A 26,039-nucleotide genomic window follows, 5' to 3' on the forward strand; every position below is an offset into this window, starting at 1 on the left:
AAAAAAGTTCGGAGGACAAAGCCTCGGGGCCTAGACTTCACGTTGCTGTACTCTCAGCCTGGCGACCGCTGAGGCATCATTGACTTGCGCCGCGAGGTCGTCACTTTCCTTTTCTTTCTCCGGGAGCACTATGTGTTCGCGGGTCTCCCCAGAACACGGTCATGACGTCCCTCTGGAGAACCGCCCGGGCACTTGAACGAAGATCGCCCGCCCTCCTCCCGTTGCTGTTTGCGGTCCCTCTCCCTGCGGCGAGACGATGGCGGAGTGTCCCGTCAGGAAAGGGTGGAGAAAACGTGAGCTGGAGATTTCACTTCCTCAACGACCGCACCGCTAACACTCCGTAGCTGCGAAGTGGCTTTGCGAACCACTGGGAACAAATCCAACACCTCCGCTCTGACCTCGAATCACAACAAGACCGCGATGCCTCCAACCCCGATGCTCGCCGGCCTCGTCAGCGAGAAGATAGGCCACGATACGATAGATTCAGGCGACTGGTCAATTCACGTTTTGAATTTCTGGCGCGATCGGGCGATCTCCGAGACCTAAAGGGTCTTGGAATAGAGTCCCCCAAAGATGTGGAAAAGGAGGCGAATCTCTTCCGAGCCGTGATCAAGAAATCTCTTGATTTGGCCGCACACAAGGGACAGACTTCAAGACAGGAGAACCCATTTTTCTGGAGCTGGCGAAACGCGTTCGTCACCGGCGATATCCAGGGTCTCCAGACTGAGATCAAGTACTCTTTCACCAGTTTTCTGGTCAGGCAACACCTGTCAGGAGAGGCCCTCGCTGTTCACGAAAAAATTGCCGATATGCGCTATCCACACGAATGGTTCCCGGCCACGAGGAGTATGCAGCGAACGATACATCTGCACGTCGGTCCGACGAATTCGGGAAAGACATACCGCGCCTTGAAAGCGTTGGAAGAGGCCAAGACTGGTGTCTATGCCGGGCCACTGCGACTCCTGGCTCATGAGGTCTTCTCACGGTTCAAGGCAAAGGGCAAGCGCTGCGCGTTGATCACCGGGGAGGAGCAGAGGATCCCCGAGGGCGATGAAAGCTACTTCGCAAGCTGTACGGTCGAGATGACCCCCCTAAACCAGCGTGTTGACGTCGCCGTGATCGATGAGATCCAGATGATTGGAGATGAATTTCGAGGGTGGGCTTGGACGCAGGCACTGCTTGGCGTCCAGGCCAAAGAGGTTCATCTCTGTGGCGAAGAGCGGACTGTGCCTCTCATCGAGGACATATGCGCCAAGCTTGGGGACGAGCTCATTGTCCACCGATATAAGCGTCTCAGCGGCCTGCAGCCCATGACAGAAAGTCTCAAGGGCAGTTTCAAAAACCTGCAGAAAGGCGACGCGGTCGTGTCCTTCTCGAGAGTCAATCTGCACACACTCAAGGCGGGCATCGAGAAGTCAACCGGGAAGAAGTGTGCTATTGTCTACGGGTCCTTGCCCCCCGAAAGTAGAGCTCAGCAGGCTGCCCTGTTCAACGACCCCAACAATGACTACGACTACCTGGCTGCAAGCGATGCTATTGGCATGGGTCTCAATTTGGAAATCAAGCGGGTCGTCTTCGAGGCTGTCGCCAAGCACGACGGCATCAAAGTTCGAACGCTGACAGTACCGGAGCTCAAGCAGATTGGAGGTCGCGCAGGAAGATACAGGACTGCAGCGCAGGCAGCTGAGGCCCCCGCTGCCACGCCGGCGTTGCCGGTAACAAGCGGGGATTTTTCTTCTGAGCCAGAAGCACCTCCTCCGAAGAGGGGAGAACCAGGCCTCGTGACCACATTGGAAGATGACGATCTCGAAGTCGTCCATGGCTCCTTCGAAAAAGAAGCTGAGCCTCTGCAGACGGCGGGGATTTTCCCACCCACCTTCCTCATCGAGCGCTTTGCGTCCTTCTTTCCACCCGCAACACCGTTCTCCTTCATACTCCTTCGTCTGCGCGATATCGCTCGGCTTTCGCCGCATTTTCACATGAGCAACTTCAGGGACAATATCGCCATTTCCAACCACCTACAGTCCATCCCGCTTAGCATTCAAGACCGGTTGATGTTCCTCACCTCGCCAGCAACGCTGAAGGATCATGGCATGAAGGACATACTGCGGGCCTTGGCGCGATGTGTGGCGAACAACGAAAACGGCCACCTGCTTGACATCAAAGAGATGAACCTTGAGATACTGGACTACAGCCGCGATACCTACCCAGCAGGCAAAGTCGAATACCTGAGACACCTGGAGGCCCTGCACAAAGGCCTGGTGCTGTACCTCTGGCTGAGTTACCGCTACGTCGGCATCTTCCAGAGCCAGGCGCTTGCATTCCACGTCAAGGCCCTGGTGGAGGAGAAGATCGACGACTACCTGGCCAACCTCGACTACTCGCCCCAGCTCAGAAAGGTGCGGGTGCAGCAGATACGGAAGGAGGCTGCCAAGAAGGCACGCCAGGCCAGAACTTTGCTGGACTATGAAGAGGAGGACCGCCGGGGAAAGCGCGAGGTACAGCCCGAGGCACAACAGCAGACAGTCGGCGACTGGACACGGGAGGGCCATGACGAGCCGCTTCTCAACGGCTTGGGCAAGGACGAGCAGATCCCACCTACGCATGGCCCTACCCCATGAGCCTCGCCCTCCTCTCCTCGCTTGGTCGAATTGGAGTCAGGAAACGGGTGCGCACCTAGGTACTTGCCCATGTCTGTTACATGTATGTATGTGCAAGACCTGAGTAGATGGTCACCACTGATAAGTGCTGGCGTGAGCCTGCATTGTATCATATACGTATATTTAGATTTTGTATATGAGAATCACAATTCATGATACCCTGACCTGGTTATTTTATGAGAGTGGCCCTTTCTTTCTAGATTCAAAGTTGAGAGCAGTTCAAGAAACCCCTGGGCTTCTAATGCGTCGTAGCCCATGGCTCTTGCCCACGGGACGCCGGCCGGTGACTGCTGACGCGCATGAGACGCGCCTGCCTGAATTGGTGGGGCCCAGTGTAAGTGGAATGAGATCATGGCGCAACCCCACCAGAGCTTGGAGCTCCAGCTCCTCCGTCTCAAAACATTGGACTGTCTGTATGTCTGTCTGTCTGAGAGATATGTCACAACAGTAACTTAAAACCATTCTGCGTCTCACAAGCCGTCCCGAGTAATACAAGCAGACACACAGGCAGACACCCCACTCACTCACCCATCCCCACCCCCGACCATCCGACATGGCAGAGACAACACCAGCAGGCGACCAGGGCCCCGTCTCCTTCATCCCGCTCGAGGCCAACCCGCAGCTCATGAGCGACCTGCTCCACCGCCTGGGCCTCTCCAAGGAGCTGGCCATGCACGACGTCTACAGCCTCCACGATGCCGAGATGCTGGGCTTCGTGCCGCGGCCCGCCCTCGCCCTGCTCCTCGTCTTCCCCGTCTCGGCCGCGTACGAGAGCTACCGCCTCGCCGAGGACGCCACCCTGCCCGAGTACGCCGGCAAGGGCGCCGACGAGCCCGTCGTGTGGTTCCGCCAGACCATCCGTAACGCCTGCGGTCTCATGGGCCTGCTGCACGCCACTGCCAACGGCCCTGCCAGGGAGTTTATCCGTGAGTGTTCCCCTGCGCACCCCCCCCCCTTCTGCCCCCCTTCCCCCGACCTTATCCCGGCTCCTGCCCTCCCGTCAAGATACTGAACTCAACTGACACACAACCCCCCCCCCCTCCAACGAATAGAACCCAACTCAATTCTAGATGAGCTCCTCAAGGGGGTCATCCCCCTCCCGCCGGACCAGCGCGCCCGCCTCATCGAGGCGTCGGGCCCGCTCGCCACGGCGCACCAGTCTGCCGCCAGCCAGGGCGACACGGCCGCGCCGCAGGCCAACGACGACGTCGACCTGCACTACGTCTGCTTCGTCAAGACCTCCGACGGCACGCTGTGGGAGCTCGACGGCCGGCGCAAGGGCCCGCTCGAGAAGGGCAAGCTCGACGCCAACGAGGACGTCCTGAGCGAGAAGGCGCTCGCGCTGGGCCCGCTCAAGTTCCTCGAGAGGGCCGGCGATGACCTGCGGTTCAGCGCAGTGGCGCTTGCTGGTAGCTTGGACTGAGGGAAAGCATGAAACTTTCTTGGTGTTTGCTCTAGTCTTACTTCTTTCTTACCTTTGTCTTTTGTTTCCTTTTGCCTTCAAGGTTGGCGAGCGCTGGTTGGCTGGTATGTGGTATGTTGGCGCAGACAACTAGACCGTGGCCGAATTGGCATTCGAGATCGGGATGGGCCGCGTTAGGTTTTCCATCAATGACGCGCGGACAAGAGCAACGTGCATGAGGCGCTGGTGGTATATGCAGTCTGCGGCAAACTCTGCAGACTGTGAATCTTAGTTCGTTGGAGCATCATCGGCGTTATTGGACTTGGTGGTAATGCAAAAGGAAAGCATCGCTTGCGAGATTACAGGGGCAGATGAGCACGATTCTAAAATTACCCTATCTGATTGAGGTGCCTCTGCCCAGATTACGTCTTGCTTATATCTCGTGAAGTTTCGCTAAATCTGCTCAATGATAAAGCTAAGAGCGCTGAGAAAAGCAGATCTATGGTTCGCGCCAGAGCCACGGGATCGAAAAAAAGCACAATTCGACGCGATCAGAGCTCCGGGTGGATGTTCTCACTGGCCTAAATCCTCAGACACGGCAAGCACCACACATTTTTCCCATGTGGGAAGAAGCAAAGGCCTGGAGGACGATGGCCTGGGCAATGAAATTACAGCCACAGCTGGTTGACATGTAGAGGAAGGATCTACCTAGGTAGTCCAAGCAGTTGATGCCGCTCCCGAACGGACTTCAACGACCAGTTGATCACCAACCCGTGTATTTGATGTCTCCGCATCGAAAAGAGACACTCAGGATGTGGGGCTCCCTGGCCCCCGGATCTGGCGCCTTGCTCTCAGCGGCGGACGCTCCCCGTGAAATGTGAAGCAGGCCGCTACCGTCCAGCCACGTCGTCCTCGTCACCCGCAAGGGCCGGGTCGTCGGGGGAGAACAGGCTCGACCGGCGAGTGGGGGCTGAACCGGTCCTGACGATGTCAGAAGGTGGACTGGAAAGGTCGCCAATACTGTGGCTGCGGCCGCGGCCCATCGCCACTGATGCCACCCTCGGGCTAGAGTCCTTGCTGCGGGAGGATGTGTTCGTGGGCTTTGAAACGGGTGAGGATGCTCGGCGGGGACATGGCTTGTCCTCGTCCTCTGGTATTCCGATTAGGGATGTCTGTGGGTACGCATTGTTAGGGATTAGTGACCTTGGTAAGAGGGGTGTACTATTTCGGGCGAGAGAGTGCTGTGTTACTAACGGGCACGACGGGTCGTGAGGTTCGGGCACACGCAGTGCTGCTGTTCCTCCGTTGCGGAGGTGAGCCGTCATCAGGTGGTTTGTGGCTCGGTGGCACGGGACCAGGGTAGGATGGTGATGGTTGAGCTGATCCATCAGATGCTTTGTTATGTTCCGAGACCGTCACTTGGCTTGATTGTCCAGAGTTGAGCTTGAGTGTTGATTCGTCAACTTTCTTGCCCGGCTTAGAGTTTCGCACCATGTACAGCGCTCCTGAAAGATGCATTTGATGATATGAGGTCTAGATTTAGGAGGGTATGGATAAAGTTAAGGCTTTTGTGATCAACAGAACTCCAAGGCTGAAGACGACATCAAGAAAGGCTCATAGAAGAGGCACATTGCGTTCTAGGTGCGCTTCTGCGTTAAAGCCCTGAGGCCATTCCAGGCCAACTCTGAACTTGCGGAAGGAGCCCATCACAGTTTCCCACACTGAAAGAAGCCAGTCGACTCATAATTTGGAGTGACTGACTGGACTGTTGTGGCCTATTCCGAAGTTCGTCTGTGAATTTGTTCCTGGCAGTCAGCACAGGATCGTGCTTTCCAACAAGGCTAAAACTGCCATCCGGACTACGGCCAGCAAATCGGCTCGAACGTCAAGGTAGTATCACACAGTGCTCGGATGGACGACGCGCCAATTTCAGTCAGTCTCTGGGACAGTGAAAGCATAAAAGGTAACGGGGAAGACAGTGCTCAAAATACTGAATGGTTCATCTGGAACATTTCCATGGTTGACTGGTTGTCAATACGACCGGCTCGTAGGGACCCGAGCGGATGCTTAACCAGGCGCGAAGGCTGGTTGGCAACGGTTACTTTTTGATGGCGATGAGGATCTGCTACGCAGTGCAACCTGTAGACAGTCCCCATCCTACCCCAGGAGCTTGTTAGTGAGCCTTCCTGGAACTGCGTCGCAATTGTGAGGTGTTCATCCCAAGCGTCTCCGCCCAGGCTGATCAAGATCCGGGCTCGCTACCAAAACTCGATCTGGTCGCCAGTCGCCGGCGAGGATACGACGCTGTGGTCGCATCGCCATGGAGCCTTCCCGCTTGGTGGCCTAGACGACGCGGATGCTGACGAGCTTTCCGGCACGATCTCGCGACCAAGTTCATCCTAAGTCGAGGGAACAAGGCCCTGAAACGCCTGCCCATCCGTGTCTACGGGCGCTAAGAGTAGCTCGAAGCCATCACATGTTTCGAGGATCGACAAAAATGTGGTTGAGCTCGGACGGCGGCAACATCAATGCAAACGGAAGCGAAGTTTGCCCATGACTAGTTGACGCAGTTAGACATCCAATTGGGTCACGGCCGGCACAGTGGAATCGCGCTTGCGACAGTGGGCTGGGAGTAAGCTGCGCTGGTGCGAACATGTGCTGCGCTCAAGCCGGGCTTTCGGGAGGCGGCTGGTGAGAATCAGGTGGACTGTGCTATGGGATAGTTCACGCGCGCCCGGGTTTCCAACGTGAGCCCACGTGGCAAAGAAAATCAAGGTTTGCAGGAAGTGTCTCCCGGGCTCCTTTTAATTTGCCAAGGTTGTTTGGGTGGTTGGGACAGAGCATGGACAATACTGCACCTGAGGGGCAGACGAGTGTCCGTATATGCGGCAGGATGACAGAGAAGAAAAACTGCCATCCCATGCGCCTGGGCGCCGCGAGTAGGCATGATTGACCATGACAAGCGCAGTCGGTTGATGCCTCAGACATTTGTATTGACGGGAATGCACGTCTTCGCGTCTTTCAGCTTGGCTGCAATCTGCTTTTCGTTTCTCATCTCCGGTAGTCTGGAGCTGACAGGTTGGACGGGTTTCTTGACGGCCGCCATGCCTTGGACTACAGCTGAGGCGTGCGCGCTGTACTTCCTATCTCAACATGGCTGGCCTGGCTGTGCGATGTCAGGTGTCTGGTTGTCGAATCGCGGTAGAAGATTCGATGGCAGTGACCGGGAAGGGTTCTTGTTGTCCTCTCGCTTGTGCCTGGTCCTTTTACAGCCCAGCTGTCAGCCCAGGAAGCCACAGCCCTGCTACTTGTTACCGGGCTGCTGGTGTGCTGGGCAACTTGTGCATTTTTGTGCATATTGTGCGTCAGCCACGCTCATGATGGTGCGTTGGGACACGAGATGCGTACAGAGAGCTCAAGAAAGAGGCTGAGAGGCAAGACTTTTGGCTCGCTGGTATGCGCCGAATAAGGTTGGCTTGGTGGGAAATTCTGGCCGCATTGTGCGTTTCATCTCCATGCATGAAGTCTGATCAGAGTCCCGCTGTCCGTCGACGTGTGTACCACGGTTCTGCTCGGTGGGAGTCCCACAGTGGTTTAGGGACAACGGGTGTGGAGGCAGGGTTCCCTCGATATCGCGCGAACCGGTTCGTTGCCTAGGAGGCTCGGACTGTCTTTTGCTGTCTGGCCAAGGCTGGCCGGCACGCGGGTGGTCGTGTGGAGTGGGCCGTGTCCTTCCTTGCTCATCACGTTGACCACTTAAGCTGTTAAGCAGCGCCCCTGTCCCTGCACTGGAGAAGAAGCAAGACAAAGACGCAGGCCTGGTCCGCGGGCGATGGATTGCATTGTAGGGATGGAAGCTTTTCAGGGTTCTGTGCCAGGCCAGCCCTTGCGTCAATCGCCAGTCGTCAATCGACAATCATCAATCGAGACTCGATCTCCGACGATCAAAGCCTTACCAGATCGGTGGTAGCGCAGGGGTGGCCACTGCCCCGCCTAGCCCGGCCTTTCTCAATGGGGAAAGCATGGCCTAGCGACGCGATACTATGTATTGGACGAGAACCTCCTTCCTCGTTGTGGATGAGGTGCGAACGACAAGTCTTTGCGGTGAATCACCACGAACAATCAAACGGGCACATCAGCCAGTTGTCCCTCTCATTCTACGCAGACACACACCAATCACCAAATCCTGCATTCAGGAGCAAGCGGCCAGGGGTTTTTGGTGTGTGTTTTTTTTACAGAAGGAGCTGGGCGGGATCAATATCAGCATCCGTCCCTCCTTCCCTGCTGCGCAGAGACAAACAGAGCAGTTGCCTGGTCCGGAAAGAAATTTCCAGTCTGCATTTGGAATCGACTACAAGGCAATGACTTCCAAGGTGGTTCTTCCGGTGATTCTCAGGGAATGCCTCTTATGACGGCTCATAATCCCAGGATCTTTTTCAAAGGGTCGCAAACGCGAACCGCCCTTGCAGTTTGATACTGCTATTGTGATTGGCGTTCTTTTGTCCGGTTCTGCATCAGCCATATTCGACCTCGGGTATCCCACCAGCTGCCCACCCAGACCATGAGGCTGAGCCTGACGCCGCATAACACCGGCACAAACACTGGTGACACTTTGAAATTAATATTGCCCGGATCTGGCTGTTTTCATCCGTGGCTGGCCTGGCTGGCCTGGCTGGCCCGGCCGGCATAGCAGCAGCCACGCTGCCCTACAGAAGTGGTTCATGCCGCAAGCAACATGACGAATGAAGGGCCAGTCTGTTCGCCGTCTCCTGCTCGACACGGCACGGCTATCACTACCAGGGTGGGACCTCCATGTCAAACCCTTCTGCCCTTCTGCTCGTCTGCCCTTCCGCCCTCTCGCAAATGCGAATTCGCGCCCCACTGAGACAGGCAGGGCTACTGCAGGTCCGCTGCCGTCGGGCGGATGCGACTACTGTAAGACGCTGCCTTGGCTTCCTGGTGGGTTGCCTGATTGTGCACCTCAACCCTGCCAGTCCTGCCAGTCTGCCCGCCCGCAAGTCCTCCTGCCGTGCGACCAACCTCAAGTCGCCGAAGGGCTGTTTCGCCCACCAAGCACATTCTCGGCTGCGGGTCTTCGCAACTGCTGTGCAGCACCAAACGAAGCGATGGAAGGTCCGAGGCAGCGAAATGCAACGCAGCGCTCCTCCGGCTGGAGTCAATCGCGCGGCCAATATCGTGTTGGGTTACACCTTGCTACCTCGTCTCTGCATCAAGCAGCTGCAGGCTGGGGGCGACCAGGAGCCCCCATTCACGTTTCGTCACCGTCCATCATCCAGCCTTGAGAGGTCTCACCGTGGGCTTCTGGGCCCCGGGGGCTGGGCTCTGGACGCTGGACGCAGGACGGGGCTCCAGTGGCTACAACTGCCACAGGGCCATCGGGACTTTAGTGGGCACGGACATACGGGGACATCACACCTCGTCACAGGACCATCCGCCACCTCTTCCCGGATCGCCGTTGGCTTTCCCGCGTGCGCTGCTGCAGAGTCTAAACAAGTGGCACCTGGCAACGACGAGCCGGTGCGAGTCAGCCCGGCAGACCACCAGGATGTGATGCAAAAATATCTTCTTTCAACAATCTCGGAGTCCTGCAGCAGGGCAATTCCCTTTAGCTCTTGCTCCTGTGCGCGTTCAGGAAGGCCGAGAGACAGAAGCGATTGCTCCAGTAACACACTAGTGCCAGTCTGAGCTCATGGCCCCTCGGCCCCCTGTGCTCGGCAGTGTGTGGGTGGGTGGGTGAGCCTCCTCCTCCTCGTCCTCCTCCGACCCCAACCAACATGCAGACATGTCACTTTCCCGCCCCGGATCCTTGTTCCTGGATCTGCAATGAGGCGCCTCGGCCCCTGTCCCACTCCCACTCCCGGCAACATGTTCCCAATGACCTACCTACCTCCCTGCCTCCACCCTCGCGCCTCTTGATTTTCATCTGGGGGCCGTGCAGTTCAAATGCCGCTTTACCGATGCGCAAAACGCTCCCTCTTGGGAGCTTCTAAATGGCCAAGGCTGGATTAGAGCTGGTTGTTTAGCAGCGGACACCCCTGGTTGTTCTCGATCACCTGGGAGATCTCGGTTGCGTGCGTGCGCTGGCCCCTCTACCGAGATAGCTGCACTTTGACCTATACCATCCCCCTAGGCTGGTGATGGTTCCATCCCGGCCCTCGGTCCAGCCTGTTTCCCTCCGGTTCACTTGCGAATCAGACCCTGCAAAAGCTGTCAAACATAAATCCTGCCCCTGCAGGCACGGTTGGACAAAGGGACCCCTTCCACACCAGCTGGGACATCCAGGTCGTCTTCTCCCACCCTATATATCACCGGGCCGCGCCAATGGTGCTTACTTGTGTTACTGGGTGCTATTCCGTTTGTTCTAGCCTACCTCTCTCACCCCAGTGGTCGCCGAGGGATCTTTTTTCCCTTCTAGTCCTATACTCGACCAAACTTGGACTTTTCGTACACTCTGGAGCAACTGATATCGCCGTGTCCACGTCAAATTGAATATTTTATTTTCAGCTCAGTCTCCGTTTGGCATGATGGTTCACAAAATTATCCGTCATTAGTTCATCGTGTTCCATGGAGCTGGCACTTCCCAGACAAAATACGCCGAGGAGCAGGTAACCTCCATCTTGCGATAAATTCATTTCGTTGGCTTGCTTTTTCTTTCCACGACTTAAACAACCTTTGTGCCAACATTTTTCCCGCGTTCCCTACCTCACCACAATTCTACGGTCACTTCGAAGCCAGGCCTCACACGCGCAGTCGGTCATTCTCAACTTGCTAGTCACACATAGGAATACTTCAAAAAAGCTGCTTCAAGCTCCCTGTCCTGGGTTCCGCTTTTGATACCGGCTCAAGTTCTTGAAGCTGTGAGATTTACGGGCCGCACTCAGGCCGCGTACATGGCCTGGGTCTGCAACCATGGGTCTATTCAAGATCTTCACCAGGAAGTCAAGTAAGGCCAGGCTCAAGGGAAATGTTACGAGCCCCCCGCTAGGACCGTCTTCGCAAGGTCAGTCATCACTGGGTCTACTGTCTTCAGTATGGTGGATGGACCGCTTACCATACAGGTCGCACAGAAAATGGAGACACACGCCAGCCTGATACAGACATCCCGGCGATTTCTATTACATCACAGCAAGAGCCAGACCTTCCACCTCAGACCGCGGACTTGCAAGATCAGTCCGAGGCATGGGACTCCACCTCAGCACCGGCCCCATTTGTTCCCCGCCACCCGAGTCTTGTTGTTGAAGACCGACCGCGAACCGCAGCCAGCATCCGCAGCCTGAGCCGAGATTGGCCACAGTTTCCAAGCCGCCCGAAGAGGGAGCCGAGGAAACCACCGGTGTCCTTCAAGAAGCCCAGTTCTTTGTCCTCGGTGTCTAATGCGTATCAGAACACAACCCATACGGGTGAGAGCGATAATGACATCAATTCTCTTGTGAGACTGCGCAGAACCAACGGCTCGAGATCCAGTCTCGGAAGCATCAAGTCCAAGGACATCCTCGATGCTCAAGAAGAGATCCGTCCAACCGACTTTCGAAGCCGAGTACACGCGGCTGGAGCAAGGGACTACGGGGAGGACGTCGCGGACCGCAACATCACTCGACACAGAGACGGCAACCTTAGTCCCACGCCAGATCCCCGGCAGATGAGCAACCGCACCAAGTCCCTCAGCTCAACCAGCGTGTTCCCTCGGATGCCTGCCAACCGGGATTTCAGCCGGCCTTCTCTAGGCCCCCCATTGAAGGAGGAATCGGCGTCGCAACCCCTCGAGGTACACTCATTCTCGAGCCGCAACAAACGACGGCTGTCGCTAAATACCTACGTACCCACCGGTATGGTATCCCCTGTATCTTCGACATCTGTGGCAACATCTCCCGCATTGGCAGGCAATGTTGAAGCGAGAGACTTTGCATCCCCGGACGCACGCCCAGGAGAAGACACGACAACTCGGTCCAAGAACCTCTCGCCGACGACAAACAACTTCTCACGCCCACGATCACCGCAAAACTTTCAGGTCACAACCGCGCGAGGGAATATATCACCTTCGCACATGGCTCATGTCGCCGACGGCAGAATTGCTGAAGTTTTATCAACTGACGATATCATTTCCTCCGAAGTCCCGAGCACTCAGCGAGCATCGAATCAGAGTCTTGGTCACGCCTCCCCTCCTAGATCACCAGCGAGGCAGAGTTACCAGACCCTCAGATCCTCCCTCGCTTCCTCCATACCCAGTCGCTATCCTTCCACCGATTTGACACCACTCGGCTATCCAAATGCAAGGCTAATTGAGGCCCATGTCGACCCCAACACCGCCTATGGTGAGACTGACACAACGGTCGGGAGACCTCAGTCCTCATGTGAGTGCAGGGAGGTCAGCTCGTTGACTCGAAACATACTGACCTGTCCAGTTTCACACCGACACTCGAGATCCAACGACAGCGAGGATCAAATACGATACCACAGGTCTCAAAGCCTGGGCTTCTTGTCTTCACCACTTGAGGCTGACGAACAAAGTACTATCCAATCCGGCAGCATACGGAACTGGTCTCTCTCAGAGACGTCTAGGTCTGACACAACCGGCCATTCGAATGTATTTTCCGCGGCTAGCGGTAGGCCTCATTCTAGACACACGGCAAATACGTCGCTCGACTCAAAGAGCGCGGAAAGCTTTATGACTGCCAACAACGGCCAGCATGGTAGTGACTGGTCCCCAGTCACGAACCGGTCCAAGAATTTCAATATCGATGATTATGTCTCATCCGATGACGACTCCTTCACGACACCGGAGAAAAAGACTCGACCTACCGCTGAAGGCGAGGAGGACCTGCTGTTTAAGCCTGGCTATGGAATTTTGGGCGTGGCATTGCCGGGCTTAGAAGCGCTAGGAGAGGAAGACGAATACTCTGGTATCCCGACACAAGACAACAGAAATGACTCGGTATCTTCGAATGATTCTGCTGCCGTGGCATCAAGCCCAAAGGACACCAGACTGAGAGTTGGGACAAACAATGAGCTATCCCCAACACTGCGCCACGTGCGGAGTGATCCCGAGGAGCTGTACATGAGCACATTCGGAAGGCTCCTGATGCAGGGCCTCCAGAGGCCCTCCACAGCCAACGTCTGGGAACCTGAGGAAGAGCACCAAGATCAAGCAGAGCATCTCGACGGGTCCTACACACCCTCCTCGAGCAGCACCGACAGCGACGAGCCCGGGGCCAGGAGGTCCACGGTTGGCAGTCTCGGGGGGTTCCGGCCAGGGCAGCGTAGCGGAAGCAGCTTCAGCGTGTACTCCACCGGCGGCACCGTCACGACGACCATCACTGGCGGGGCCAAGGCAGTCGATCACCGGGATACCTACGACGACATGCGCGCGTCCCGTCGAGGCCTCAAGCGGCTGTCGGCGCTCGGGACCCTCTACGGGAGGAGCATGAGCAGCTCGTTCGGGTCTTCAGACCGGAGGCGGCCTACTACCGCATCGGATGGGGCGCTCAGGGAGGAGATGAAGGCGTCTGATATTATTAGGAGGAGGAAAGAGGACAAGACCAGGAAGAGGTCCGACGGTGGTGGCCTGAAAAGTATCCGGGAAAGGAGGCTTACCGAGGCCTTTGGCCGCCCAGGAAATGATGGGATTGCGATGCTGAAGGACCACCTGCGAGACGATGATGAACTGTGGGATAGTGGGAGGTAATTATGTGATTTTCGCGTGCCGGAGTGCAAGGATTGATTGATCAAAATACCCAAGAGACAGCTGTACCCGCACAGCTGGAAGCTTTCAAGCTTTCATTCGAGAAGTTATGTTTTCACGTCTGATACTTCTTCCTTTCTCGGAGAAAACCAGCATGGTTTGATATACTATGCCTTTTTTTTTAAAGGGGGAAGGGGGTTTATGGCTGGCAAGCGTTGGCGTTCTGTGCCTTTTCGAGGAGTATAGAGTAAGGGTTTTGCCTCGATGATTTGACGAGCGAGATATACAAGACGACGCTGAGATCATTGCGTTCTGTCTGCTAGCCATCACCGGTATACAATTGACGAATTTGAGGAGTTCCGGTTCCCATAAACGATGTCTCGTGTTGCCTGTGCGATACTGTGTTGCGCGGTGGTATAAGAGACGTTTGTGCCGTCGGTTCGGTTCGTCTCTTGTAGAGAGACTGTTCTCCGCCCTGGATTCCCACCAAAAATTTATCATGTTAAGAAAATATGGAAGGTGATTGTGAAAATGAGATTCGAGTCCAGGAAATTCGGCTATATTTTGGGTTCTAAACGAGTTTTTATGACAACGCTCTGCAACTATCGAAGATGCAGATACTCCTGGGCATCCGTCTGATTTATGCACACACAGAATCTCCCATGTCCTCCGTGGCCCTCATCCACTCCCCGATGATGATGACGACGCCGAATATGCCACCTGGAGTCGACCTCAGCCTCCCATGACTGATGAGGCAGGAGTAGCTCCCAGGCTGCGACGTAGGATGAGTCAAAACACAGGCGTGATATGGTTCACGCGTTCGAGGATTAAAAGCCCCCCAAGACGCCAGTCTACCAAGCAGGCAGGATCTACCATATTCAAGATAGCTGGGAGGTCTTCGGATCTCGTAGATGGTCACGCTAGAAGGGTGGGCGAAATGCCACTCGGTCTTCCCACTGGGGCAGAAGTAAATACAGCGCCGCCCGCGCCACATTTGTGCACTTGACTGCCTCTCTCCTTCTTAGGTGTTGAGTATCTCTCAGCAGATGAACGCCTCAGGCGCAACTTTTGGATGGGAATCATGCTGGAATGTCACCACAGCCCACTCTGTAGCAACGCCGCGGCGTTTGTAGTACTCAAAGGTGATTGCTGGTTCCTCCTGTATGGGGGCTTTGCTCCGCGACCACCTGATCAGCTCTTCCAGATCAGATTTTCTAACTGGGAAGTCAGTAAGGCTACTCCCACATAAAACACCATAGCCCTTGACTCGCTTATTTCATGCACGTCTGACTTGTCACTGAACGAACATCTCTCCAAAAGTCCCGGAGCCGGCCGGCCTCCTTTTGAGGCTTTTTGAGGCTTGCAGGAGATGTATGGGACTAGACTGCTTCTTGATTAAAAGGCGTTCTGCGACAACGGCACTAGCAGAGAGAGAGTCGTGCTCACTTTCCCTTGCATTGAAGGTAAGAACGCCCACTGTACGGACTCGACGCGTCTAGTGCTTGGATTCGCCACTTTCAGGGGTGAAATATAACCATTTGCTGTCACATTGTTTGAGATCTCACGGCAGGCCTCCTTCCTACCCGTACCCACACATCCTAGGCGCTCATGGAAACTTCAATGCTGCAAGGATCTTGGCATTTTGCCTCAGAAAGCGCCCTTTTGTCAATATTCAGATACGTGCTAGGAGGAATGTGGCACTGTTTTGGTCCTGCCCTTCTGTTCGTGAGTCCAATCTGCAAATCATGATCTCCATATTCGGCATAGCCTGCCATTGCTTGTCTTCTTTGATATTCACTCACTCTCTGAGGACGTGGGCTCTTTTCTGAAAGCTACATAGGACTGGTGACTACGCATGGAAAGCCAATAGTACATCTCCATGTAGTTGAAGACGAAACGCTCCTGTCACCTCTTGGGAGAGAGTCAAGGTTGGACAATATTATATTTGCAGAGGCGAATGAAGCAAAGGCCCACCGTCAGCTAAAATACATGGTTAATATGGTGGTAGGATGTTAGCAGTTCCCCAGCCCAGCCTAGGCTACAGCCTGCAGTCCACAGTTGCTCGAGATGATGATTTCAGAGTAGCGTTGAGGGTATTCTGACTGTTGCAGAGGACTTCCTCGGCAGCCATGACAGCAAAATGATAGAAATGCAAGCCTCCTGGAACTTCCTTCTCGCCTCGACCAAAATCCGTGTCGAAGGTAAGTCACATGCGTGATAAGCCCCCGCTTCGAGCAACCAAATCTCCCCCAACACCTCCTCATGGGCAGCCAGCAATATCCATATATTCCCACATCCCACCCGGCCTCATCTCTTGCCATGTTCCATCCCCACCCACTCTCTTTTCTTTACCTGTTCCTCCCGAGATTCCTAAACAGCACCCCGCCGACGACCCCGGCGGCGACGGCGAGGCCACTGACGATCGCGACGCCCATCAGGCCCTCCTTGGCCACCTTGTCGTCTATCAGGGCGCTCAGGTCGTTGGCCTGCATGTTGGCGGGCTCCTTCTGCAGCAGCAGGTCGTTGTACCGGCGGGCCTCGGCGTAGTTGCCCAGCTTGAAGTTGCCCAGGGCCAGGTAGAAGAGGCACTCGCGGCGGCGCTCGGGCGAGGTGCGGAAGATCTCGGAGAGGAGCATGACGCCGAGCTGCTGGTCGTCGCGGCGGTTGGATTTTACCAGGCCCTGTTTTGCATGGTAGAGGTGTTAGTCAGTGGTCTCTTGGTCGTGGCTTTTGATTCTCCCGTGGCTTTGGGCCTGCTTACCCATGCGTAGTTGAACTTTGTCTGGACGCCGACCAGCTCCCCCTCCTTCTCATATTGTGCCCGCAGGACCTGGAGCTCTGCTGGGTTGAGCGGTGACTCGGCGTCGACGGCGACTGGGCCGGTTGTTAGTTACGGGAATGGACGGCGCAGGGCGGCGCAGGGCGGCGCCAGGGGAGCATTCCGATCTCCTGACTTACACGGCAAATTTGAGCCCATGGTGGTGGATGTGCACTTGGACAGTCTGGTATGAATTTGACGGATGGTCTCGCTGCGAATCAAATGTAAAAGCAGGTTCTCTCGGTTAGGTGGTGAGTCTATGTGTTTGTAGGTTCTTGTCGGAGAGCGTCGGTCTAGGTATAGGCACGCGTTGTCCGAGTCGGAAGACCAATCCACTCTCTTTGGTCAGGCCTCCATTCGGCGGAGTTCTGCCTCCCCTGCAGTGGCCAGAAGCTCGGGCGCCCGATGACGACTGTCAGCAGGGGTCCCTGCCTGCCCGATAAGATAAGCACAGCTCATTGTCCGGGTGACGAGCTTGGGCCCCGAGGTTTGTTTGGAAACGGAACACCCCTGCAAGCACCTCCAACTTTGTAGACTATTCATCTTGCACAAGACCAAAGCACCCAACACATCAACATCAACAGTACAAAGACCACCAAGGCATCCCGCTCGCTCCTCTGACCAGTCAAATCAGTCAAGATGCTTCTCGAAGAAGATCCAGCAACGGTAAGAACAATACCACCACCGACCAGCCTTGCGGCCCAAAACAAACAACGGGTCAGAAACACTGACAGACACCCCCGCCCGAACACAGCTCATCCACCACACAATCCAAAACTTCAACATCGGCCCAGACAAGATCGCCGTAGCCCGCATAAACGACTCCCTCTCGACCCTGCAGCAGGCGCGCGACCTGCAGCGGCAGGAGGCCGACGCGGCCCTCAAGAAGCTCGCGCGCCAGCTCTCGACCCTGCAGGCCCAGCACGCGGAGCTCGTCTCGGCGCACTCCCCCGCCGAGCACGCGTCCGAGATCTCGCGGCTGGACACGCAAAAGTTCCGCACGGCCAAGGCCGCCTCCGACCTCGAGATGGAGACGGAGCGCCTGGCGGGGCAGCTGGCGGACCTGGGCGCGCGCCTGCAGGAGCTGGAGCTGCAGGGGGTCGAGGGCGGGCCGGGCTCCGAGCGCGACGCCGTCGAGGACGAGGTCCTGCTGCGCCTGAGGGTGTACCGCAGCCTCGGCATCGACGTCGAGCGGGACGAGCGGGACGGCGAGTTCACGCGCGCCGTGGTGCGCAACGACCGCAAGGGGGACGTGCACGTTGTCAACCTCGACAAGAAGTTTTCGAGGTTCTTTTATGCCAATTACTTCTGGCAGACCTTGTGAGGAGGGGCCCGCGCTTGGGTGCGCTTGGGGGCTGAGAAGAAATCCTACCACGGGGATCAGAAGGGTGTTGACGGCAATCCGGCTCTGCCACCTCTGCCGCCGCCTTCGGGCTTCGTGATCAAAAGGATTTCGACGAGAGCGAGACCAATGTTGGACGAGGGAGTCTGAGGAAACGAGATGGGATATGACTGCCTTGACGGGCGGTCATTGTTGAATGTCATTGAGGAGATGCTTTTTGATTGGCTCCAGGTTGGTTATCGTGTTTATGATCAGGTTCGGCGTTCTGGATGGGTTGGTGACTACCACCTTGGCTGGATTTATATTTATCCTTTTGTTGACGGGGTGTGGAGAATTCTCAAGAGTACGTCGAGAACAACATATCAAGGCGTTGTTCGATCATGATACCACATAAAGCGTCCCCACGCTTGTCTGAAATTGAAACGCTATTCCCAGAGGGATATGTCCTGCACCAAACTTGTTTACAATGCGTCATGTGTCCCCCAAATACCGTCCGGGCAATGACATGACCATGTCCATGCCACCCATTACCTCCCAATCCGATGCCTCCCAATCCGATGCCTCCCAATCCGATGCCTCACGATGCCTTCCTAATGCCTTCCATTCCCTTTTCCCGAACGCCGGAGGTTTTGCACGCTTGAGGTTTTGGAAAATACCAGATAGACGGAGATGAAAGAACCCTTGCCCCCAAGTTCCCAGCTGACAAGAACTCAGTTTTAGCCCCTGGGCAGCCGTGAAAAATACCCATCGCCCTCGGCCACCGTCGTCAGGGGGGGAGGCATCGTGTTCGTAGGCGTCCTCACCCGCGAACTATTCGGCGACATGACAACGGGACCATTGGTGATCTTGGTACCACCGACACCCCCATCCTTATCCTTCTTGGCCCCACCCCTCTTGCCGCCCTTGTCAGGCGACCTCTCCTGCGACCTCGCCGTGGTGGGGCTCTTCATGACCAGGAAGTCGTTGCCCCCGCCGGGGGTAGTGGCGCCGCCGCCCGAGGGCGACCGCTGGTGGTGCTTCCGCTGGTAGTCGAGCGGCAGCTCGAGGCGGGAGTTGATGTGCGTCCAGGCGTCGTCGTCGTCGTCCGGGTTCCGCCCGCCCAGGCGCCAGCCGCCGACCCCTTCGAAGTCGCGGTCCATGCCGACGGACGGCGCCATCATCATGAACGAGTTGCGCTTGCTCCCGGCGGCGGCGGCGCCGAGGAGGCCGTTCGGGTGGTCGTCGACGGGGGTGATGGACCCGACCGAGTGCAGGCTGGCGCCGCTGGTCCGCCGCCTGCGGTGGTGGCGCGCGGCCTGCCTGCTCGTCGGGGGCGAGATGGTGCCGCTGCCCGTGGGGGACGGCGGCATGTTGGACGAGGCCTCGGTGGTCGAGAGGAGGGTGCTGGCGTAGCCCCTTGGGAAGGGGTAGACGCGGCGGCCGGTGAGGTACTGCGGTACCATGTTGACTGCTATGTCGACATATACGACTGCCACGCGGAACATCAGGACGGAGAAGGCGAGTGTGGTTGTGATGCCGGCGAAGACGGCCAGGGGGATGGTGAAGACAAAGAGGAAGGGCACTATGAGTGCGTAGACGGGGTTGATGATGGCCATTGTGATCGTGGGCGGGCTCGCGGCTCGTGGAGGGCGCGTGGCTTGCGGTTGTGTGGGCTAGATTAGATATGTTGTTGTTTCACATGGCGGGAAGAATGGCGCTGGAGCTCGTGTCTGCGGCTCTGGTGGTGGATGGCGTTGTTTGTTTGTGGGATGTCTGATTCTGTGGCCCTGGCTAAAGGGGGACGATGCCGTCTAGTAGTAGTGCGAAGGCATGGGGGCAAAGAGGTAGCAGATCAGTGTCAAGTCTTGACACCCTTCGTGGTGCCCGTCTTGGACCGAGAGGAGGGACGACACAGGAGGGGAGCTAGATAAGAGAGGGTAGGGCCAGTAAGGGTAGCGTCGAGGTCTGAGCACGGGAGGCAGGGTTCCCCAGGATCTGACAGTCAATCAGGGTAGGTAGCTGGGGGAGATGGCGTCGCACTGACACGGGCTTGCAAACATGTGAAAGCCAGCGGAAGACCCCACCACCTGGGCCGAGTGTTCCAATTGGCTGGCTCGGGCCTGGCGGGCTGCAGGACGACAGGCATGTGTCTGGGGGGGGGGCTTGGGGGGGACTTGGGGACTTGGGACTTGGGGAAATGACGGGCTTCGCATAGAGCACGCCAGGCGATCTGCGACAAATCACCTCGGTGGGTGGTATAGCAAGCACCTCGCATCGCCAGCCCGAGACCACCACAGCAACGGCTACACCCTTACCCTACCTACTTAAGATAGGCAACCTCACCACCATCAGCAGATCGCCACCCAATTACGGCGAGGGCCGGCTGCCGGCTGCTGGCTGGCTGCATGGCACCATCACCACAGAGTTTCCTTGTCTCCTTCTCATACGCACTACCAAACTTACATGCTCTCAGATTACGGCCGACGTGCATGAGCTGCAGCATCGGACCAGCCCAAGCGTGGGTCTGGACCTGCTGGGCCACTCACTGCTCATTGCTATGTACTACGTAGTAGGCTCCCAAGTACCTAGGTATCTACGTACAACGTTCAGACGGTTGTTGCTGTGTAAGTCGTAAAGTAGACACTCCTCGCTGTCTTGGCGTTTGTGACACTCCGCGGTCCGGGTGCTCGGGTCGTGGACGGACTCGTGGCTTGGGACGGAACCCTGAATGTGAGAGCCGGATTCTACTCAATCGCGATTCTGGATTCTTGAAGCTGCTTGTGCTGTGGGTCCACTGCAGTGAATTGACTCACAAAATGCTGCCATGTCAGTCACCTTATTCCGCAGACGCGCACAACCCCTCAATTACACCACCTACTAATAGTGTCTGCCTATAACACTCGTACATGATAATAGCTGGCAGGCGTGGATTTTTCCCCTCACTCGTGAGATCAAATACTTACAGAACACAAGCGACTGCTTCGTCTGATGTCCAAACAATCACACTAGCGCCATCTCCCAAACCCACCGTCGTGAGCCGCATCTGCCTCTTACATCATCCCACAGCATCCCACGCAATCAATTGTCGTTCTGGGTAGACGTCAACATCAACGACAAGGCTGTCATCTAATATTGATGCCCCTCCTTCGGTGACCAGTGACGCTCATTGAGACAACCGGACTGTGCTACCATTCCTATTCAGGCCATCACATCGGTCAGCCCCATGAGACTACTTACTTCAGGTACCACACTCGTTAGCCTCCAATAAGCTCTGCCCGGGTGTCCGCTACGCCTGGCGACCCCGGCTCTTAGGTACCTCCTGTAGGACAAGATCTAGTGAGGTAGCCTCCAATAGGACAACATCCTGAGAAACAACCTCCTAACCTCCTATAGGGCAACATCTTGAGAGGACAACTTCCCAAACTCGTAGAGGATACCCTCAGAGGTGGGCAAGCCACTGCGGCTCGTGCAACTTCTTCAAGGTGTGGCGGCGTTGCGTTCATAGCCTGGAGTGTATGCTATAACACATAACCCACCATGGGCGACCAACCCAACGGCGGCCAACGGGGGCCATTCCCCTGGGAGCTTGGCATCTTCGACGCCCACTGCCATCCCACAGACACGATGGACTCTATCCCGGCCATCCCGACCTCTATGAGAGCCCGCGTCTTGACCGTCATGGCGACCCGGTCCCAGGACCAGCACCTGGTGGCACAGGTAGCGGACGAGCACGGCTTCACTTGCACGAGTCGCCAAGCCATCGCCTCTAGTTCCGCCTCCAGTTCCGCCTCCGACGGCCAGCATGGCTCCCACATCCCTAACAAAATCGTACCGGCCTTTGGCTGGCACCCGTGGTTCTCTCATCAGCTATACGACGATACCTTGGCCCGAGACCAAGCCACGTACGATCCGGAATCATCCGATCTGGCCAGCGAGAAACTGCGGCACTACAATGCAGTACTTACCCCTCCACCAAGGGGTAAAGATGACGATGGCTTCATAGACCAGCTTCCTACGCCCCAGCCACTGTCGGAGCTGCTGTCACAGACACGGAAATACCTAGAGGCGCATCCTCTCGCCCTCGTAGGTGAGGTTGGCATCGACAAAGCGTTCCGCCTCCCGAGCCCTGGGGTCTTCGTCTCCAACCCAGAAGCCAGCATGACACAAGGGCGACGCAACGGCGAGCGTCTATCACCATACCGGGTGAACATGGACCACCAGATACGGATCATGAAGGCTCAGTTAAACCTCGCCGGCCAGACTGGCCGGCCTGTGAGTGTCCACGGTGTACAGGCACACGGCGTGCTGTACAACGCGATAAAGTCCACCTGGAAAGGCCACGAGAGGGCGGTCGTGACGAACAGGGAGAGGAAAAGGATAGCAAAGGGCGTCAACGAGGATTTCTCTTCGTCCTCCGAAGACGAGAGCGACGATGAGGGCAGCAGCGCAAATGTCAAGACAAGAAAGCAGTACAAGCCCAGACCGTACCCGCCCCGCATCTGCCTGCACTCCTATACCGGCACCGTCGACGTCCTGAAGCAATACACAAACGACCGCGCCTGCCCGGCCAAGATCTTCTTCTCCTTCAGCCTTTGTGTCAACTACTCTACCGGAGGGCACGAGCGCGACAGGAAGAAACACCTCGCGGACGATGTCATCCGTGCGTGCCCCGACGACAGGATCCTGGTCGAGAGCGACCTGCATACCGCCGGGCAGCAGATGGACGACATGCTCGAGGAGATGTACCGCAAGGTCTGCGAGGTTAAAGGCTGGGGGCTGAGGGAGGGCGTGGAGAGGATCAGGGATAACTATCTCGATTTCATATTCGGGCCTACGACCTGACATTCCCACCGTTTGGGCTTGCCCTCGCTCCCGAAATCGTGGTCTAGGGAGTAGACCAGGTGGCAGCGTGACCTCGAAAGCTTCGTGTATACGGCCACACATACAGTTTTCACTTGTCTTCATCATATGGAGATAGAAATCAGAACCCTTCCAGCACCATTCTGGCAGTCCAGGCTTGGGCATTGGCTCGGTACATCGCCGTTTGTTTCGTTTTACTTTTACCCGCATCCCTACCGTTCAGCTGGAGTACATCCTCCGGCTACGTACAGAATCTCCCGAGGAAGGTGGCGTAAGCGAAGCCCCGTGGGCTCAAATCTGCGCAGACAGGGGCCTCGGCATCGGCTCTGAAGCCAACACAAGTCGGGCGACTGGCCGGCTTCAAGTTGAACAGCCGGGAGTCTCGGTATCGCCGTCTAACTCTACTAAACTTGACGGCACGGGCCAAGCTGGCCGGGATGAATGAAGCGACTTGTTACACCCCACTGCGATTGAAGGCGCAGATCTTCGCTGGGAAGCTGGAGCTCCCTGGCTCGGTCTGTTGGCTTGGGCAAGCCACCCGGCAGGACGGGTGTGACCAGGAGAAATGTGACAGAAGAATAAATGATATAAGGCGAAGCGAGAGCCATCAAACAGGAAATCCTCCGTCTGTGCTCAACGCAATCCGTGTGGCAGCTGTTGGTGGCATCACCGAGCCGCACACGTGCACCACAAGATGTGCAGACGCCTTCCCATTCTGAGATATCTGTGCATAGCCTCAACAAGATATTTCAGACATATGACGGCAATCAAATTATTATTCAGCCACTTTCTATAGTCCTCAACTTTGACTGGTCCTAGTCTTCTATGTGGGTCGCGAACAAAACTGTCTTCGGTAAGACTCCCACATGTGCAGCCTGGTCGCCCGTTTCCATGCCGAGCGGACGGCCCGATGTTTAGTATTTGGCCTCAAAGGCTCACTCAGCCTGCCTCTGAATTATGTGCTTTGTATGTGTTTCAGCTCTGGATGTACTTCGTGGAGTCTAGGACTCAATTATGCAGGCTCCCGTGATGAGGAACTAAATGTGCCGTATTTGGTTGCAACGAACGAATGTTGGTGGAGTTATTCGTTTGGTTGGCTGCTTCATCTCTGCGCCCCAGAGGTTGCTAGGCAGTTTCCTAGAGTCCAGACAATCCGTTGACAGTCCACGGCGTGAGCCACTCAGCGAAAGTGAAACCTGTTCGGCTTGTAGTTGGTATTGTAGTTGGTATGGATCCGAATACCTAGTTCAACATTGACAGGATCAACAAAGACTATTTCAAAAGTTGTATTAGGCGACATTGTGGTCATCTCTAGCCCAACCGAACAAGTGCCTAGATAGCCTCCTCCCACTCAAATCATTGTGTACTGAGACCTCACTTGGGCCTCACGGAACGGTGGCTCGGATTTGATGAGTAGGTCTGCCTGAGGAAGAAAGAAAGAAGGTTACCCCCAGGGCTTCAGGGCGGAAGGTGTAGGTGTGGCAGCCTTGTCGTTAAGAGACCCTGCAGGAGCCTCCCGGGCTCTGCAGGGGACCCTTGCCACCCCTCAGCCTCTGCCCTTCGCTTGTATTAATTCTTCTAGAATAAATTAAAAGCTTCGATACATCCTCTGATAGATGAGCCGATTAGATCTATATCTGAATCAGTACAAGGTAACCTTGGGCCAAATGGTATCTAGATCTGCGGCGCCACACACCTGACGCATAACACCAATATCCGCTCGTCACTGAGTGAGCAGTTTCTTTCGAATGAACATGACTATGACACCGGAAATCACTTGTTCGATTGTGTTTGGCATCATTGCCTCAGTACTAGCCTCCGTCACCATCCTCCAGGCCCACCGCAGAAGGCTTGTCAGCGGTATGATTATACTGTACTCACTATGGTGTGTCAGAGAAGCGGGAAATGAACGAATGACCTCTAATATCCAGCTATGGAGTATCAGAGCTTGGAAAAACCTCGCATCGACAGTGGCACGGCCAGGCGCCGCGATACCCTCCGGCTCGCAGCTACAGCCTCTCTGCCTTGGGGCCGAACGCCTTGATGCCCTTGCCACAAGCCCGGTGTCATTTTCATGACAGGTACTATCCTTGATGAAGCAATCGGTGGATTTTGAGTCGTTTCAAGGCTTCCGAGCAGACTATCATTGCATGGGTTTGAAACCGGTAAGGATAGGTGCCCAGAACAGTGTCGTTGTTGATGCTGATGCTTCATGACAGGACATATCAGCAGAGTTCTCGCCCCAAGAAAGTCTCCCCCACCGATAGGGAGCATTGATACACTGATGTGTATGCTTGGCATCTGTTGTCAGCCGAGAATGTACCTGACCACCACCATGGGTCATGTCGCCGACACACCGGCCCTCAGTGATGTATGACAACATTTCAGGCATGACGCAACGAATGTTCTCAGCAACTCCATCGCGTTACTGGAGCGTCATGAAACTCGAGACAAGCTCTATTACGGTGCTTATCCTGGTCTTAAAAAACACCAGACCGTCTAGTGCCCGGCGCCCGTTGAGCCTCACTCATGCGAACCACCCGCGTAGAGAGTCACTGCGGAATAGAACACCAGACAATCCAAGTTTGCATGACCCTGGGTGGACGGTCAGACATATATTTACACGTTGTACGATGCCACTGGAAATATCAGACTAGGCATTCACCCAGAAGGTGGGCGGTGGCGAGGAGTAATGTTTCGTGGTGATGTGCGACAGGAACGCACAATTTTGGAGTTACTTCGAAAATAAAATAGGGCTATGGTTAGAGGTCCGTTTAGAAATATAAGCGGTACCAAACCGGGAGGTCAATCATCCGCAGAATTCATTCACTTCGGAGCACCTCCTATAACCCGTGCAACCCAATTTTCCCATCTACTGCCAAACTTCCAGAATCAAACTAGCGGATGGCCTGAAGGAAGTGGTTTCGTTTACGACCCCCATACATACAAAATTTATGTGGCGCCTTCATACAGTGGTAAGCACTCAAGACCCAGCGTTTAAAAAAGAACACAATGACAATAACAGTCCAGAGAGAACACAACACATGTCTCTGATCTCAAGACGTCTTGTGGTTCTTCGACTCTCACCAAAGAGAGATCCCAGTCTTGGCAAAAGTGGCGCCTGCAACTATGAAGGGGACTCCTTTGGTGTGGGCAATGCGAAAGACACAAATTGACAACTTCATCTATGGCCTTGAGAACGGGCATGATCTTGCGACTTAGATATTGGTCAGCAAAGACTACCGCGTTTTCGTATTCGTTTCTAAGTTGTGCTGTCC

At 55.8% G+C, this 26,039-nt stretch overlaps 8 protein-coding genes across 8 annotated transcripts; 5 read left to right on the forward strand and 3 right to left on the reverse strand.

The window, feature by feature from the left end:
* Positions 1–10: 10 nt before the first annotated feature.
* KVR01_002594 (ATP-dependent RNA helicase SUV3) lies at positions 11–2,818 on the forward strand. The gene is made up of 2 exons (XM_044792908.1): positions 11–293; positions 345–2,818. Exons 1-2 carry the CDS (start codon positions 162–164, stop codon positions 2,619–2,621), a joined length of 2,409 nt encoding a protein of 802 aa, XP_044647609.1. The 5' UTR covers positions 11–161; the 3' UTR covers positions 2,622–2,818.
* Positions 2,819–3,040: 222 nt separating this feature from the next.
* On the forward strand, positions 3,041–7,891 carry KVR01_002990 (uncharacterized protein). Its single transcript, XM_044783334.1, has 4 exons — positions 3,041–3,586; positions 3,713–4,469; positions 4,538–7,417; positions 7,471–7,891. Exons 1-2 carry the CDS (start codon positions 3,214–3,216, stop codon positions 4,081–4,083), a joined length of 744 nt encoding a protein of 247 aa, XP_044648005.1. The 5' UTR covers positions 3,041–3,213; the 3' UTR covers positions 4,084–4,469; positions 4,538–7,417; positions 7,471–7,891.
* Positions 4,953–5,580, reverse strand: KVR01_003228 (uncharacterized protein; the record flags this gene model as incomplete). The annotated part of the gene is made up of 3 exons (XM_044795073.1): positions 4,953–5,212; positions 5,317–5,362; positions 5,443–5,580. The coding sequence occupies 3 exons, from the start codon at positions 5,578–5,580 to the stop codon at positions 4,953–4,955; spliced, it is 444 nt and encodes a 147-aa protein (XP_044648243.1).
* Positions 7,892–8,921: 1,030 nt separating the features above from the next.
* Positions 8,922–14,119, forward strand: KVR01_002405 (uncharacterized protein). The gene is made up of 3 exons (XM_044783859.1): positions 8,922–11,083; positions 11,151–12,434; positions 12,486–14,119. Exons 1-3 carry the CDS (start codon positions 10,993–10,995, stop codon positions 13,763–13,765), a joined length of 2,655 nt encoding a protein of 884 aa, XP_044647420.1. The 5' UTR covers positions 8,922–10,992; the 3' UTR covers positions 13,766–14,119.
* A 1,567-nt stretch (positions 14,120–15,686) lies between these two features.
* On the reverse strand, positions 15,687–16,947 carry KVR01_002533 (uncharacterized protein). The gene is made up of 3 exons (XM_044793417.1): positions 16,721–16,947; positions 16,524–16,636; positions 15,687–16,443 (listed from the first exon to the last, which is right to left on the reverse strand). The coding sequence occupies exons 1-3, from the start codon at positions 16,737–16,739 to the stop codon at positions 16,111–16,113; spliced, it is 465 nt and encodes a 154-aa protein (XP_044647548.1). The 5' UTR covers positions 16,740–16,947; the 3' UTR covers positions 15,687–16,110.
* Positions 16,948–17,113: 166 nt separating this feature from the next.
* On the forward strand, positions 17,114–20,028 carry KVR01_002566 (uncharacterized protein). The gene is made up of 2 exons (XM_044791933.1): positions 17,114–17,246; positions 17,335–20,028. Exons 1-2 carry the CDS (start codon positions 17,220–17,222, stop codon positions 17,902–17,904), a joined length of 597 nt encoding a protein of 198 aa, XP_044647581.1. The 5' UTR covers positions 17,114–17,219; the 3' UTR covers positions 17,905–20,028.
* On the reverse strand, positions 18,639–19,517 carry KVR01_003927 (uncharacterized protein; the record flags this gene model as incomplete). The annotated part of the gene is made up of 1 exon (XM_044791069.1): positions 18,639–19,517. One exon carries the CDS (start codon positions 19,515–19,517, stop codon positions 18,639–18,641), a length of 879 nt encoding a protein of 292 aa, XP_044648942.1.
* A 726-nt stretch (positions 20,029–20,754) lies between the features above and the next one.
* On the forward strand, positions 20,755–23,512 carry KVR01_002002 (uncharacterized protein). Its single transcript, XM_044782584.1, has 2 exons — positions 20,755–21,237; positions 21,295–23,512. The coding sequence occupies exon 2, from the start codon at positions 21,439–21,441 to the stop codon at positions 22,741–22,743; it is 1,305 nt and encodes a 434-aa protein (XP_044647017.1). The 5' UTR covers positions 20,755–21,237; positions 21,295–21,438; the 3' UTR covers positions 22,744–23,512.
* The last annotated feature ends 2,527 nt before the right edge of the window (positions 23,513–26,039 follow it).

Source organism: Diaporthe batatas, assembly GCF_019321695.1.
Source record: "Diaporthe batatas strain CRI 302-4 chromosome Unknown Contig00003, whole genome shotgun sequence".
NCBI lineage: Eukaryota > Fungi > Ascomycota > Sordariomycetes > Diaporthales > Diaporthaceae > Diaporthe > Diaporthe batatas.